The 16348-nt window shown below is 33.4% G+C and overlaps 1 protein-coding gene across 1 annotated transcript; it reads left to right on the top strand.

Annotated features, from left to right (window-relative positions):
* The first annotated feature begins 3588 nt into the window (after positions 1-3588).
* Positions 3589-13133, top strand: LOC113240214 (27 kDa glycoprotein-like). Its single transcript, XM_026477463.1, has 7 exons — positions 3589-3719; positions 9855-9961; positions 11163-11275; positions 11868-12031; positions 12225-12346; positions 12533-12664; positions 13018-13133. Exons 1-7 carry the CDS (start codon positions 3680-3682, stop codon positions 13024-13026), a joined length of 687 nt encoding a protein of 228 aa, XP_026333248.1. The 5' UTR covers positions 3589-3679; the 3' UTR covers positions 13027-13133.
* Positions 13134-16348: the final 3215 nt, after the last annotated feature.

Raw genomic sequence — 16348 nt, 5'->3', positions numbered from 1 at the left:
CAAGACCATTTCGAAACTTAAAAAAAATGTGTGGAGGGGACGGTCTCAGCATTCACCAAACGGCAGAAGTCGCTCAGCATTTTTTTCAGCCTGATCACGATCTTTTTAATATTGGACCTGTTTCATAATCTAGGCAACTATACACATCGTTGTCTATTTAAAACTATCTAATCTTTATAATTTAATGATGTAAAAAATTATAATAAAAAAATATAACCATTTTGCACCTAATTATAAATAATTTAAATTACAAAGCTAAATTTGAATACTTTAATTAATTAATTATCTCTATTCATTTAGCACATATATTTTACTTCGCTATATCTATAAGTGTCTGTTCTATGTATTTACTTGTCTATATATAGTACTTATATATTGTGCACTGTCCTAAGCCAATTAAACACAGCAAAAATTTGAAATTCTTATAATAACCGGATTTATTTATGTATTCTCACCAAACAAAAGCTAGTCCACGAGCTTCTCTGTTTGCTTGATCAACATTGCCTTTTGCATAAATTGCTTTTTCCCATTGATTATATCTAGAACTAAAGTGCTTTCCTAAACATTGTTCTTTGTAACAAAAAAGATGTGATGTCGGCCGTTTCCTCATGCTCCTACTGGGTGCTCCTACTGATAGGAGCACGAGGACTAAAAATATCATGCTCCTATTTTATCTAATAAGTACACTGAACCAAAATAAATAAATATCAAAACAAAAAAGGCAAAACTATCTTTATCCGAAGTGGATTATTTAAAGGGCAATGAGGTGGTCAAAAAGTAATAGGTACATTTATTTAATCTAATTTATGAATGTTCCGCATTTTGCCTTCTTAACCCCAGAGTTAAAGAGGCAAAATTCTTATCACTTCATTAGCTAATTACTTGACATTAATTTATTGTAAATTATATAAGCGACTTAGAATGAGTAACATGGTGTCCTGCCCACTGCGTTTATATCTATTACACTATAAACATACAAGTTGTTGTTCACCTAGAGACCTTATGTGAACTTCAATTGAAATGGATATATAGCAATGAATTAAAAAATATATATACTTTAGTAGTTGGTGCTTTACATTCTTCACATCAATTTTTTTATAATATCAAGGGACGGGACGAACAAATCGTGCGCCTGATGGTAAACTACACGCCTGTCCTTAACAGTTGCAGTGCCACTTAGAGCTTTAAATGTAAAACATCTGAGAGATACTGTCAATGCGCCCGTCACCCTGAGACATAAGTTGACAAGTCCCATGTGCATGTAATTTCACCAGCACCCTTTCCAAACGAAAAACAGTAATGTTGACATTACTGTTTGGCGGCAGAAATCGGTAAGGTGGCAGTACTTCCCTGGACGAACTCTTTCACAAGGAGCTCTGCTTATGTCTACTACGCATATAATGAAAATGCATTAATGAATCCCACAATAGACTTCAAATTATCAACTGATACCTACTTAATATACCTTTTAAGTAATTTATTTGAATTTGAAGAAAATATTCCACCTCTAAGAGTGGCAAACTCCCTAATTTTTTTCATCCACTGATGAATCCGGTTTCGTACACTTTCCGGTAACCGATTTCAATAAAACTTGGCAAATAGATGTAACTGCACGAATTTTTGAGGTCGGTTTTTTCAGTACTCTGTAGTGAGATTTCGATTCTTAGTCCACGTGTACTCAGTGGAAGTGAATCTTAAATTAGTTTTTCAGTATATTAACTGACACATGAAATATAGTGATGATGTCTTTCTCTGGTGGGGATTTTCTGTCCCTTTTTAGCAAAACGATCAGTCGTTATTTCATTACCGAGTACCGCCGTTTCTTTCTAACATCTATGCATCTTACCATAAGATTACAGTTACAGTTATCGCTAGCGACCGCGTAAAATGTTTGTATACAATACAATAAATGTTGTTTCTTCTTGTGACCGCCATACAAAATTGTGAATTGTAATTGACCTTAGAGGATAGAAAAAAAATAATTGACGCGGTCGCTAGCGACAACACAGTAAACTCGTGGTAGAGCTTGGACTTCCTTTATTTTTTTTCCATCTTCTAAGACTATGGATTTTTTTGGTACTGTTTTTTCCATTGGAAAAGGCAAAGGCACTAATGTGCCATACAGCCGAGACTGAGAGTAATTTTCTTTTTTCCATCCTCCACTGATTAATAAATTAAACGTAAATTGTACAATTTGAAAATAAAATTGATCCCAATTTGAATGTCAGTAATAATTTTTTTATACACTTTTGCCAAATACCTTAATCAGCTTAATTATGAGAAATATTTCCTAGAAATAAAAGAACATCATATCCTTGTCATTTCTTCATATTGTTATTTAGTAGTTTCTTAAAGTAGCGATAACCCCTAGCTCTGGTTATCACGAAGAATACGTTCGGGGTCACTTGACGATTCCACAAAGCGATCGTCAAACCACTACTTCACTGAGGGGCTATTCTCTATACCATTCGAAGTTAAAAATGCATTTATTACAATTTGTTTCAAATTTACACAAATTTACAAATTCAAAACAAAAAGAAGTATTGATTAATACTTTATAATTTTCATTAAACTTGTAATCCTGAACGTCGTATGAGTACAAAAAACTATTTCAGTTACCTATTCAACGTAAAAACAATAAGCTACAAATTACACCACGAAATCATGTACCATTTTGTATTTAGGTACCTATTCAATAAAATTACATACACATCTCTACATTTAGCGGTACAAAAAAAAGATTATAAATTATTAACGTCCATATGCACTAATATATTTAAATAAATAAGAATTTTATACAAAGGTGCAATTAACTTAGAATCGTTTAACATTGACTTAGTATAGCCTGGTACAGCCTTAACCTTTTTTCATAAAAATCGAGATTAAATTGATTGATTTTTTTTTTTGGTTTTGTGACAAAACAGAAACGGTTGAAAATTTAAGAATTGTTTCAGCCTTTTTAATTAAACTTTACGAAATTTACGAAAAATCAAAATAAATCGCGAACCGGTCGGCAAACTTGTGTTATAAGGAAATTAAAACCAATTAATGAAAAAAATTAAAATCGACAATTTTTTTATTCTCACTAACTTCCGCTAATGTGCTGGTGTGTGTGTCTGTGTATTGTCTTTTAGGTGTGTGTGTTCTATTTATGTTTAGTGTGTTCTTAACCCTTACGAGTCATGACAGAATATCAGTGATGGCTATGCACACTATGCGTGGTCCTCTAAAGCTGGGTGACAATAAACCCATTAAACCAGTTTATTTTTATATATTTAATATTTGATTTCTTTTGTTGTATTGCATATGAAATCCAGTATTTTGATTTTCACATTCTTGACGCGGCACTGACACAATCAAACTGAACAAATTTCCATATAATCAAAAGATTCAGGCGTTAAGTACTTTGCTGAATGCCATGTTAATAAAAATGGACTCAGAGGGAGCTTATAAAATTAACTGGATGTGAAAAAAAAAATCAACACACACAGCTACAACAAGCGCAGCTATTTAACTTTTCATCTATCGCTTCCAGAATACTCATCTCTGACGGGTCGGCACCGTACAAACAGATATTCGACGCGACTCTATATAATGTGACTTAAAGATTGGAGAACTTCAGTTGGCCGTACGACCCTGGAACAACGAGTCCGTCTCAAACGATTGTTAAAACTGCAAAATGATTTGGAAGACATTGTTCATCGCACTATTGGCAGTTGGTATGTAACATTGTCTTTTGAATGCCGAGAAGTTCAGTTACTTATCGGGTTACTTTAATGGTAGTTTCGCTAAGAAGTTTTTGTTATTTTAAGACGATGTTTTTATGTAAAGATGCAACTCGGAAAAATTACATACTACATTTACGTGAAAATAGAGGTTCCTTCCAATCAGATGTTAGTATATTATAGTTTTCTAATCGTTGTATCTAATCGTAAATATTGATGAGCATTGTACCAAGTTCCAGTCTTTACAGTCTCTCGTTTTTGAATTTTAAAATGATACTTCTTGTATTGCTTTAAGCGACGATACTTCAGTATTAATTAGGTACTAATAATATAAATGCGATAGTAACTCTGTCTTTCACCTAAACTGTTGAACAAATATTGACGAGTTTTGATATAGAGATATGACCTAGCAAAAGGACGTAGGCTACTTTTTGTCGCAAAACTAAATCTTAAACATGGTGAAATAGGAGCTGAAAGTTGGTATCATGAACCAATAAAGCTATGAAAATTTATATAAAACTATAGGGTACTCCTAGTACTTATTCTGTGCATATGAAGTCGCAGTTAATCATAAACAGATATGTCTGACTCTAATAATCATTTTACATATGGCTTTTTTTAAATGCAAACTATCTCTGTGATTATCATAGTCATTAATTTTAATACGTGTGTTCTTCTTCTTATCGTGTCAGTGGCGTACACTGTAATGCTTGTATCATATGTAAGTTAACCATTTATATCTTTAATCTGCGTCATTTTGTTAATCAACAAATTTACTGTACGAATTATCATGATCTATTTGTAGATTTCGTGTACCATGTATTAAAAGTAGTGTATAAAGGTTCAACAACTTCTTGTCCATCACAACTCGAAGCCCTCAATGCATACCCCTCTTCCTGTGCACCGGCTATTTACCAATTTACATTGTCAGCTCAATTCATATAATGATCTTCGACTACATAACTCTTTATATACATACTCAGGGCAATCTGTCTTACGAATGGGTCATAATCATTTATCCATTTCAAGTGTGATACTTGATTTGTTTAAGAGTCGATGCAAACTCAAATGGCTCAATCAATCAGTTTGAAAAAAATATATAGTAAAATTGACAATATACTAGAGAGATATAATAGAGGATGATTAGTATACGGTGTGAAAACACGATTCCTAAAAATTTTCACGATAGAAAACAAACGTAAACTAACCTCGAAATTTTACGAGAAAACCGCTGTTTTCGATAGGTACTTTATATTATATACCAATGATTTTTTTAAATATCAACTGAACTAAATAGAACACGTACACTATACGATATACATTTTTCAAATGGTATTAATTTCGTTTGTAAAAAAATAAATTTTGAAATAAAACCAGTGTCTCTGCCGCTCGACCAGAGCTATAGAACCGATTCAGTACGGGAAAAATTTGAATTCGAACTGGGGTGGTATCGTTTCTTTCTTAGTATTATATTTCTATTCATGACTATTATTATGATCCTAAGGTGTAAAGTGCTCTTGCTTGATTTAGTGTTCACCATGAATGCTCCTTAGTATCTCGGTATCACTTTTACACGCACCAAGGTGTATACATTAGGTATATTATACTTTTTATTAAAAGTTGTTAATATTAACCACACAAAATTCAGGGTTTTATATACCCTAGTATATACCTAAACACATAAGACTAGATGAAATTTAACATAGCCTACATGTTTGGGCCCAAGCCCATGTTAACCTTTTTTATACCATAATAGTATTTTCAATAATTTCAAGATTCAAGAATTTATGGACTTTAAATTGTAACGAATTCAGTATTTTCTATATTTTTATTGTAATTTTTACCGCATTAACATACTCTTGTATAATTGTTATCAACTTATGACGATCCTTGATGGAGAATGATATTTGATATATAATTTAATGACAACAATATTATATAATGAATTGTTAATTTTCTAATTATTGTGCGCTTTTCTCATAATTTTCCTTTTTGTCTGACGATCTCAATATAATTTCTTATACTTTGACATGTAGTGCAATTTATACTGTAATGTTATATTTGAGAAATAAATGAATCTGAATCTGAATCTGAATCTGAATCAATTAAGCCAACTGTATTATCGTTCATCTGAAAGATTAGCTGTACTTTATTACTCTCATATAAAGTATATTGTACAATGTTTTGAAGTTTTTTACTGGCGCGTAACCTACACGCTGCATGATGTATCTATTTAGTACCAAAAACGCTTAATAGGTATTGTTTTATGTTCTCATTTGAGTCATTGAACCGGACCGGAATCGGATAGAAACTAGTCGATAACTTTTTTGCTTAAATAGAAGTTATAAAATGTATCGTGTACATAATTTGCTTTATGTACCTAGTTCGTATTATTTTTATGACTTTCATATAATAAAAGTACTTATGATGTGGCTTCAACCGCTCTATCATTCCGGCTGACGAACGACAAAATTTACAATCAGTTAAATCATCTGTATGAGGAGTTTGAATGTTAAAGGGTTATTGAACGTCAACCAATGGTTTATTCTAAATGGTAATAAATAAATAAACAATAGACATCATGACAGCAACAATGCAATGGAATGCACTAAAAACGTAATTTTAAATTATGAAATAAGTCAAAAACATTGTACCTAAAAAGAAGTGTAATAAACGTTTTTTTATAATAAAAGCGGAATTAATAAAATTTTTGTTAAAATAAAAATGCAAAATGCAACAATCCGCCATTTACTACTTAGACAAGGGTTAATATGTCTTTATTTGTCGTTCCCAATTATACTCATCAATATCGGCAATGGAAAATTTTAATGGATATGTTGATTTGCTTAAAGGTTACGAGAATTGTTATTTGATAAACAGTTTATACGATGTTCTTAACTCTGTGTTTAGGTAACAAACATCTAGGTATCTGTTTAGTAACAACTATCATTATTTACTTCAGTGTCTAACTACGGTATATAAGTAATAAGAGTATATTGTACATTTTTAGTAGTAGCTACTGCCACCCTACCTATTTCTGCCACCAAACAGTATTGCTCGCATTATTGCGTTCGGTTTTGAAGGGTAAGGATGCTGGTGAAATTATAGGCAGATGGGCCCTGACAACTTATGTCTCAGTGTAACAGACGCAGTGGCAGTGTCCCTCAGATCATTGCGATTTGAAGCTCTGAGTAGCACTGCCACTGTCATGGGATGGGTAGTCGTGTCATGGCAATATGAATTGAAAATTCGAGAACCTTTGTCTACTAGCTTATGAAGTCATGGCGCCTCATTATATTGATATAATAAACCTGTATTTCTTATACATACCTATATTACTCTGCAGTAAATAAATGAAGAAAACAATAACTAAAGATAAAGATAAAGATAAAGATAAATTTATTTCTGTATAAAATATTAACCTAAATACATACATAAATCTTATTAAATAACCTATTATTTACATATATGCGCCAAATTGTCGCAAACAATGAAATTATTTTATGTTTACATTATTTTAATTAAGGTTAGTAGTGCAAATTAATCTAGGTGATACCTAAACTAAGTAAAATTGTTTACTTGTGTCTTAGGTATCTAAATTGGTGATTATAGCATAACGGTTAGTCAACATATTTTGTTCAATAACAATAAATTACAATAATACATAAATCTGAATTATAATAGCTGGCGTCTTAATTATATTTATATTACTTAAAAACTGATATAAAATTTTCAGTGTCATTGTAGTTAATTCTTTTTAACCATTCTTAACTGAATGAGTCTCAGACATAAGTTTTTTACTTACTTCGTTTCATCTTTCGGAAAATGATGATAAACAGCCGTAAACAGCACAATTCATTTTATATTAACGTACAAATTTCGTAATGAATAAATGAAAACTATATTCCAATATCAAAGCCGTCTTCGCACGAAAACGGCTCGCCGGCAGCCATGTTGTCGTTCAGTCAATGTGACCGGCAATGTGTGGGGCGTGGTGCGGTATCTAACGCTAGTGAGGGGCGGAGAGTGTCCGTACTCTTTACTTTTTGTTCTCTGGTTGAGCGACATAGCCGCCAAAAAAAGATTTTTAGTACCTACGCACGTATAGATGTCCACATTTAGTGAGTTCACGTAATATCAAATGTACTGATTCGACCGATTTGCAATAAAACATTAATTACTTTATTATAAAAAATAAAGTAGATAATTCCTTCTCGAAATATGCCAGGCGAAAAAGTGGTAAAACGGACAAAAAAGTTCCCGATATCGGGGATAGTAGATGGCACGTCTCACAAAAAAATTATAAATAAAATGACATTATAAAAAATAATTTCCTCTGAACTTTCATCACGTCACAAACCCACGGTACCATTCAGCTTCTATTAACTCTGTTTATGATTTCTGTATTTTATTTTGATGTGATTTTGATACACCGACAGACATTGTATTCAATTTATGTAAAACATAATCTCCAAAACTTCAAACAGGAATATCTTTAATTCCATACTTCACAAAATAGTAAACCAAATTTTAGGAATTTAAACTCTATATTTTCACATATTTTTCATAAACAGACGCACACAAATTGTGGCAACAAAAATGTATATGGGAGTTTGCCATTGTTCTTTCTGTTGCGGCATGTGCTTATGATGTGCTTTATTTCTAAATTATAGTGGGGTAAAGCGAGTATACTTTATTTAGAGTCAAATGTTTTGAGCTAAAGGCAGAACAGATAGGTCTTGTAACAATTTTGATATTCACTAAACTTGCCTTGCCACACGCAGAGAATATAAGGCCTCAACACCACGAAACTCCTTCAGCTATTTAATGCTGTCAGCCTTGGCTCCGATCTGTAATTAGGGGTCACAATAGATCAGTCAATGGTCGCAGTGATGAGAGGCCAGATAGGCCCCGAATGAAGCCACCCTAATAATAATTATAATAATACCTCGTATTCTCAAGATTTCGCAATTGTCAAATTTGTCTTTTCCGTCTTTTGAATTTAGAGCATCGTAGCGACATCTCTTTAAAATCGTTGAAACAATTTTGTTTGTCTGTTTTATCGACTGAGAGACTATAGTGCTAAACTCTTTAGGTTATGAATTAAGGCTTGAAGACCCTCTTCCCCCAATGTTCCTGTTACCCCACTTGACTCTACATACATTTTTAAATGCTTAGTAGTAATACTTCTCTATATTTTCTTCTTCACAATGTTGGAAAACGAGCAAAGTTTCCAACTCGCATTAGGTCAGCGTAGCGTATAATGACGTAAATCCTCGCCTAAGGAGGAAGGAGGAGACCCATACCCAGTAGTGTGACGTATGATGGGTTGAAGACGATGACCTTACAAATAGACTAGTTTATGATTATCGAGTTCTTAGCTTTTCGCGATTGTTACACATAAGAAATGAAATTATTTTGCGGGTTTAAATCGCGTACCTATTATATTTGTTTTTTCAAACAAACCAACGTTTCGGTCCCTCTGTACCAACCGTGACCAAGGCACTTGTGAAGGCCCGAAACGTTGGTTTGTTTGAAAAAACAAATATACACTATTTAAATCCGGAAAAATAGTTTCATTTCTTACTTTATGGTTACTTTTTAAGAGTGCCTACTATTTTTTTCCTAACTCCCGTTCACACGGCACTGTACAGTTTTTGCAGTATAATAAATGAAATAACAGTGGCGCATACATTAGATATAGAACCGTTCACACGGTGTTCGTTCTGCAAAAAAACGCACACACATACAAAGGCACATCGAATACTGCAAAAAACGTGCATTGCAATGCCGTGTGAACGGGAGGATAGTATACAAACAGCGATCGGTTCGGTGAAGGAAAACATCGTGATGAAACTTGCAAAATGTATGAAGAACACTCGGAAAATGTATGAAGTACCCAACCCGCATTGGGCAGCATGGCGAACTATGACCTAAACCCTCGCCTGAGAGGAGACCTGTGCTCAGCATTGGGACATATAAATTGGGTTGATGATTATGATACAAACAGCGATATCAAAGGATTTACAATATTTTATCCAAGACCCGGCTAGTGTACATATTAGGCATATGATGTGTTACAAAGTATTTTTACGTTTGTTCAATCCCGTGTATTATCCAATTTTGCAGGTGCTTATGCCGAGGTGCAGATACCAAACGACCAAGCGCAGTACGACACCATGCTAAGCAACTACTGCACTAAGAATGGCGCTTCAGAACATTTACAAGACGTTAAGGCATGTATTATAATCAAACCACACACAATTATTAAGGCGAACGGAGAAGATTTCAGTTTCAACAACCAATACATTTTAATTTCGACTAAGCGGCGCGTGCAGCAAAATAACGTAATGCTATTGGTTGTTAAAGCACATATTCCCCACTCTTGAGGATTATAAGTAGGTAAAAGTCGCGCAAATGTTTGTCTTCTAAAAATTGTAGTTATAAAAAAAAACAATACTATAAGGACGCATTTATTCAACACGAATTTCATTGCGCTCACACCGTGCGGAGACTGCGTTTGCCACCGCCTTAGAGGATGGAAAAAAATAAAGGAAATAGTCTAAGGCCACCGCACAGCGACCGCGTGCATCTAACTGTCATGAAGTGTCATGGCAAAGTACGCTCTTATGTTTTTTTTAGCTTTTTACGTTTTAAATTAAATAAGCATCCCGGACGCGCGGGCGAGACTGGCTTGTCTTTGGTCCACGTGGCGACCGCGCGGTTATATTATTCAGAGGAATTTAAATGTTGTTGCCTAGTAAATAGAATTCAGATTCACTATTAATGTACGTGAAAGCGTGGTAACGGGGCGGTCGCCGCGCGGCGGCTGCGCGAAATCTTTCGAATCGTGTAAGTGGGCGCTAAAAATGTACTTCAAAGTAACACCGAAACAAACCATGATAAGGCGAAAGACAAGGTACAGAGGGTCCTTTAGGTCCTAAACATGTGCCTGTATTTCCCCAGCACCCTTACCTTTCAAAATCGGAACACTGTAATGCTGACATTACTGCTTAGCGGCAGAAATAGGTAAGATGGCAGTACTTACTTCCCTGGACGAACTTTTTCACAAGGAGCTCTACTGCTACTAAAGTGAAATTAACGATCGCTTGTGGAATCGTCAAGTGACCCTGAATGTATGTATGCTAACATTACAGCTTGGTAATTGCTACAGAAATAGGTAAGTTGGCAGTACTTACTTCCCTGGACGAACTCTTTCACAACGAACTCTACTGCTGCTCAACTTTTTTAATCTCAAATTATGTAGAGGTATATTAAATTTTATCTGTCCTAAAAAGTTATCGACTAATTTCTACCGCAGAATCTCTCTCAAGAAAAATCATTTGCTAACGGCCTTTATTATGCTAGAGGTACGATATTAGCTTACCGATTTAAATTAAATTTGTTTTTATAGAGTACTAATTGTATTTTCAACAGGCAGCCATTACGGCATTTGGCGATTGCTTGAAAGGATTGATTGACATTGAAACCATAACCGACGAGATCAAAAAAGCCATGCCGAATGGCGAACTTGACGAAGTTTTTAAAAAGTAAGTTAGCGTTGTTCTTTATTATCTACTTGTCTTTTTAAATTATACAATAAAAAAATATTATTTTAAATTATACAATATACGATGATGTACACAGATCAGAACAAACATTGCAATAATAACTAAATTACTTAACGCTATTGCAACTCTGAAATAAAATAATACTTACAACTTTGTCCTGGAAATAACAAACAACTCTAAAAAATGTCGCACATGACAACTAACATAGTATTTATTATCCATAGATATTATCTCAAATATTATATTAATATTACCTGTTCAGTTTCAAAGCGACAGTGTTGTCGCTTTACAATGGGATTCTGAATTTGCAATTATCTGAAATAAATAATTATTATTATTATCCATTTTAGACTCTCGCTTGTCCCATGGTCTAAAAGATCAATTTAAAATTTTTATACGGGAGAAGCGGTATTCCCCGGCAATAATCCAGTCAGCCGGAAAGTCAGAGACGCGTAGGTTATTATTATTTAGCCTAGTTCGCTGAATGCAATTTGTTTTTTGTTTTTGAAAAAATGCGTAATTACTTTAGTAAGCAAAAATTTTTGTTGTCATTAATTACGTTACACATCAGGTACTGCGAGAAAACACCTCAGCTGAAGAACTGCTTGTACACGATGTTGGAAGGCGTCAAGCCGTGTATGGACTCCGCGATACGCAGTCACATCGGAGACATTAAAAACGGCACTTCGCAGCTACTCGAGTTTATCTGCTACAAAGATGGCGACAGGATTGCTCGTTAGTACTTATACATAATAAGTTCGGCAACTTTCTTTTTGATTTGCAATTTCAATACGAGCGCCACTATTTAACGATCATAACGTAACTTTTAAGTCTGTTATAGACAACGTCTAACACGTTGCTGCAAATGTTTGTGTGAGTCAGGTAAGTTACTCATATAATATGGTTTACGATTTGAAAATATTTACAGTGTTCTACGCTGAGGGCGGTCCAGCATGCTTGCAGTCAAAGATAGCGGAACTCCGTGATTGTGGACAAAAATTGAAGGACTCCGTTTCCACTGTAGAAGAGGCTAAGGCTATGAGTTTGGACGTAAGTATCTTTTCTAGGTATGTATATAATCACGCCTACAGTTATTTGTACTATTATTACTGATAAGAAATCAAATGTTATTGTACCAGATCGAACATTGTTTAACTTATATGCAGTGTTCGCTTTTAATATGAAATCATATAATGTAAAGTTAGGCCCTTCAATGCAATATATAATGTGTCACAGACGCAGTGCCACAAATATGACGAGCTGACTTCATGTATGGTGACGGAGCTAGAAAAGTGCGATACGCCTACCCCTGGTAATATGGCAGAGTCGCTCTTCAAGTACATCAGAAACACCTCGCCCTGTCCCAAGGTAAGTAATTACCTACAGACATAACAAATAAAGCATAAGGGTACATACACTAGGCATCACTAATCATAAAGGTTTACCAAGAGTGTTTCTAAATTTGTTACTAATTTGTTTTAACCAAGTGTGTGTCCAAAATTTGTTGCTAAATAAGTTTTATAGTATTTGTTAATAAGTGAATGTAAAATATGATTTTGTGTTTAATTGCTTAAAAATAGCGCGTTCTGTTTATTCAATTTCTTTTATTTCATAATATTATAATGGTTTGATAGTTATTTAAAGGTATCTATTATGGCTATCTTATATGATACAGGCATTAAATGAGAATGCAATTTATAAAAACTCTTGTTGTATTGCAGAAAAATTAAATGAACAAACCACTAGTTAAGTGAAGAGTTTTGAGCTATGCAGTGGTGCCATCAAACGCAATAAGTTTAACTACAGTCAACAAATTGAAATACAGATATTATTTTGATTTTGCGTTTTATTTTCCTAAACTTTTTGAGGGCATTTTGTGTCTGTGATTGAAACAAACCCAAATCAAATTCAAAACATCCGTCTTTTTCGTTCTGTAAACATTTAAAATTACATCATTGCTGATGTAATTTTAAACATCATAAAGAGATCATCTCATTTTACTTCACCGATAACACATAAATTACGCGCTGAGAGTAGACTTAGGTGATAACTGGGAAGTGTGTGTGTCTACATTTATACGCTAGAAGCAATCACAGACCAAATAAATTCTAGTAAAGCAATCTTGTTCGCAATAGAATTTGTAAAGTTGTATTTACAGCATTTTCTTGTTTCGTTAATTATCGACATCGTAGAATGATAAATACCGTCATAGCATCACGATCACTACTTTATATATTTTTTTTTTAATTCCAAATATTATGTAAAAAAAAGTGATATTTTCGAGATACAAGATTGGTTTCAAGCGTCGATATGTTAGTCTATACTAAATATAGACAGGGGCAGCTTGTATTTGCTGGCGTTGTACTCCCATAATACTTATTGAATAAGTTTCTTTCCATTACTAAGTGGAAAACTGGCAAAGTAAAAAACGGCACCGCCATTAAGCAAAAAGAGAAAACTTATACGGGTCTATTTGTACTACAATTAATATAAAATGCAATCAAATTTACCTTTTTCTTACTGATAATTTAATTAAACTTGCGTCTGCATAATGACAACAAGGGAGACAATAACTAGGTTTGAATAAAACTGCAACAAATCATTCACATCTATTCACATTTATTTTCTTCAAAAAAGACACCTACATTTTACGAATCACAATTATTATGCAACAACTATTAATAGATAGCATCGCAACATTCTTAATAGCTAGCGGAATCACATAATGCTTTGTAGTAGCGGGAACAATAATCGTAAATGTCATGATAATATAAATATTGTATCTGGGTATTTTCCGAAAAAGTACCGTTTGATATTACCAGTATGTTTAAGAGTATACCACGAAAATAACAACAATATTATATACGCATTAATTACTTGGAAGCATATCTGACTTTATAATTACAACTCAATGTTAACCCATGATATGATTCTATTGATATTTTACCTAATGACGGCATTTTCTTTAAGAGATAAAGGGATATCTTTGATATGATCATAATTACCTCTTTGCTTAGATACAAAATTTCTGTCTTTAAGAGAAATATAAAACCATAGTCTTAATTCTGTCGCATACACTTTCGAGTAAACTATTTCGACATTATTATTTTCTTTTGGATTTTTTTGGCTTTTCGCGATAAGCTTCTAATTTAATTTGAAGACGCCCGTCTTCAAATTAGACACTTGTAGAATTGTAGAAACTGAATTGACGCGGCAGTGGCGCGACTGTGATGCAGCAGCTGCGCATCAGTAGCGCTTTAGTAATTTTTAGTTCACTAATTGTGACTGCAAAAGTGGCGCGCGTCTGTCACGACGGTGGCGCTGCAATTGCGCTTCTAAATATTGTCTGAAAATGTCACTGCAGCGCTTCTACATATAAGCGTCTAATTTGAAACTGACCTTAAGCCAGCATTTCTATCGAGTCAACAATTATGCACTCTATATTAGTTTCTTTGACGATCCTAAAGCAAATGCCATCTTTACACTGGTCTTTTAAGTCCAGTTTTTATATGTAATTTTCCTGTTTCAACATAAACTAAAACAATGATCTACCAGTAGTTCGACTGACAGAGCATCACTTTGGAATAATTTTAGTTCCCAAAAGTGTAACTTTACTTAAACCTAAAATTAAAAAGAACAAAACCACAAACAACGTATAGAAATAAAAAAATAAAATGAAAGTACAAAAATTGGTTTTAATAACATCCTATCAAAATATAAATAAAATCTTACTTTTGTATAAAATATAAATTGTTTACCAAAATGTTAAAATATGTTTTCTTATTGGGGTACAAGATGCATAGTCAGTATTTATAGAAGTACATATTCGTTGCAGATTGGTTAGGAAAATAAGTCCAGTCTACTTTTGTTGCATTCGGACTTAGCAAGTTTAATTTCTGTAGGTATTGTCATGAATCCTGCACTCGGTGCCATTTAATATTATACTTCCTATTTATTTCTAAGAATGGACAAGAGTTCGACGACGTGGTTGATTATTAATTACTACTTATAACATTTTTGGACAGCAACTACTTAATAGCGACATGGTCATTCACCCTTAGGATTTGCATTGAATTTACGTACGAAAACAATCGCTATCTAAAACTTATGCTACAAAGTTCAGTAGATCAGAGAAAATCCTAAATACATTTTTATATACAGAGTTATTTGTAACATACTAACAACCTCACAGGGCTGAATTACTAATATCATAAACAACAACTTTTGTTCCATGACTTTTAATAAATTTATCAAAATTTGGCGAGAAATTGTGAACAATCCAAATGTTAGTGGTGACAAATTGGATAAAAAACCTTAGTTGTTGCAAATGGTGACAAATGGAATTTAAAAAATCCCAGTAGTTGCCAATGGTAACAAATGGGATAAAAGTCCCAATTAAAGCGGTAGCGTAAATAAATACCAGTCCGATGCAAAACGCAGGAGCAGGAGTAGGGGTTCTCGGGGAGGACGATTGTATGTTTGAACTTACTGTCAAATACCATCTGTGTTATATTAATATTATTAAATACAGGTGTAAAATGCGTCAAATAGTACAAAAATTTTAAAGTTTTGGTGAATTTATTATAATATAGCCCTGCAATATTGTGAGCACTTTACATATTATGGCTTTGTATACGTTGATAGATAAATTTATGAATTTTCGAAAGTTTTTCTTTTATGCAGAAACTGTTTGTTACCAGTATCATATAATAAACTGCAATGCAATATTCGTATATGAAACTAACCAATAATTCATAAAAAACAACACGTCTGTGTGCTGAAGCCGTAAAATGTACAACATTCTCTAATCTACTAAATCCATAATTAAGTTTGAAATACATCTTTTACACAACTCTTTTATACAACCTTTTGGCTGACCTGTTGGATACGTGACGTCAAGTCACTTATTTGAGTATACTCTGTTATAAGCTCAGTAATTCGCATTAACGAATGTACAATCTAATTGGTTTTTAATGGAGACTACGCATTTTTGTTTAGTTTCATTAAAAAGTTAATTATGTTTATAGGTAATTAGAATGGTGCCTCACGCGT

The sequence above is a fragment of the Hyposmocoma kahamanoa genome, unplaced genomic scaffold (assembly GCF_003589595.1).
Source record: "Hyposmocoma kahamanoa isolate Upper Pololo Valley unplaced genomic scaffold, ASM358959v1 123529, whole genome shotgun sequence".
NCBI classification, from domain to species: domain Eukaryota; kingdom Metazoa; phylum Arthropoda; class Insecta; order Lepidoptera; family Cosmopterigidae; genus Hyposmocoma; species Hyposmocoma kahamanoa.
This window is presented reverse-complemented; position numbering and strand designations above follow the sequence as displayed.

Bases quoted from the DNA above. Each gene is read 5' to 3' on its own strand.
- LOC113240214 (XM_026477463.1), top strand. From the start codon at position 3,680: ATGATTTGGAAGACATTGTTCATCGCACTATTGGCAGTTG. The intron at 3,720-9,854 runs GTATGTAACATT...CCAATTTTGCAG, and splicing joins CATCGCACTATTGGCAGTTG to GTGCTTATGCCGAGGTGCAG. The intron at 12,347-12,532 runs GTAAGTATCTTT...AATGTGTCACAG, and splicing joins CTAAGGCTATGAGTTTGGAC to ACGCAGTGCCACAAATATGA.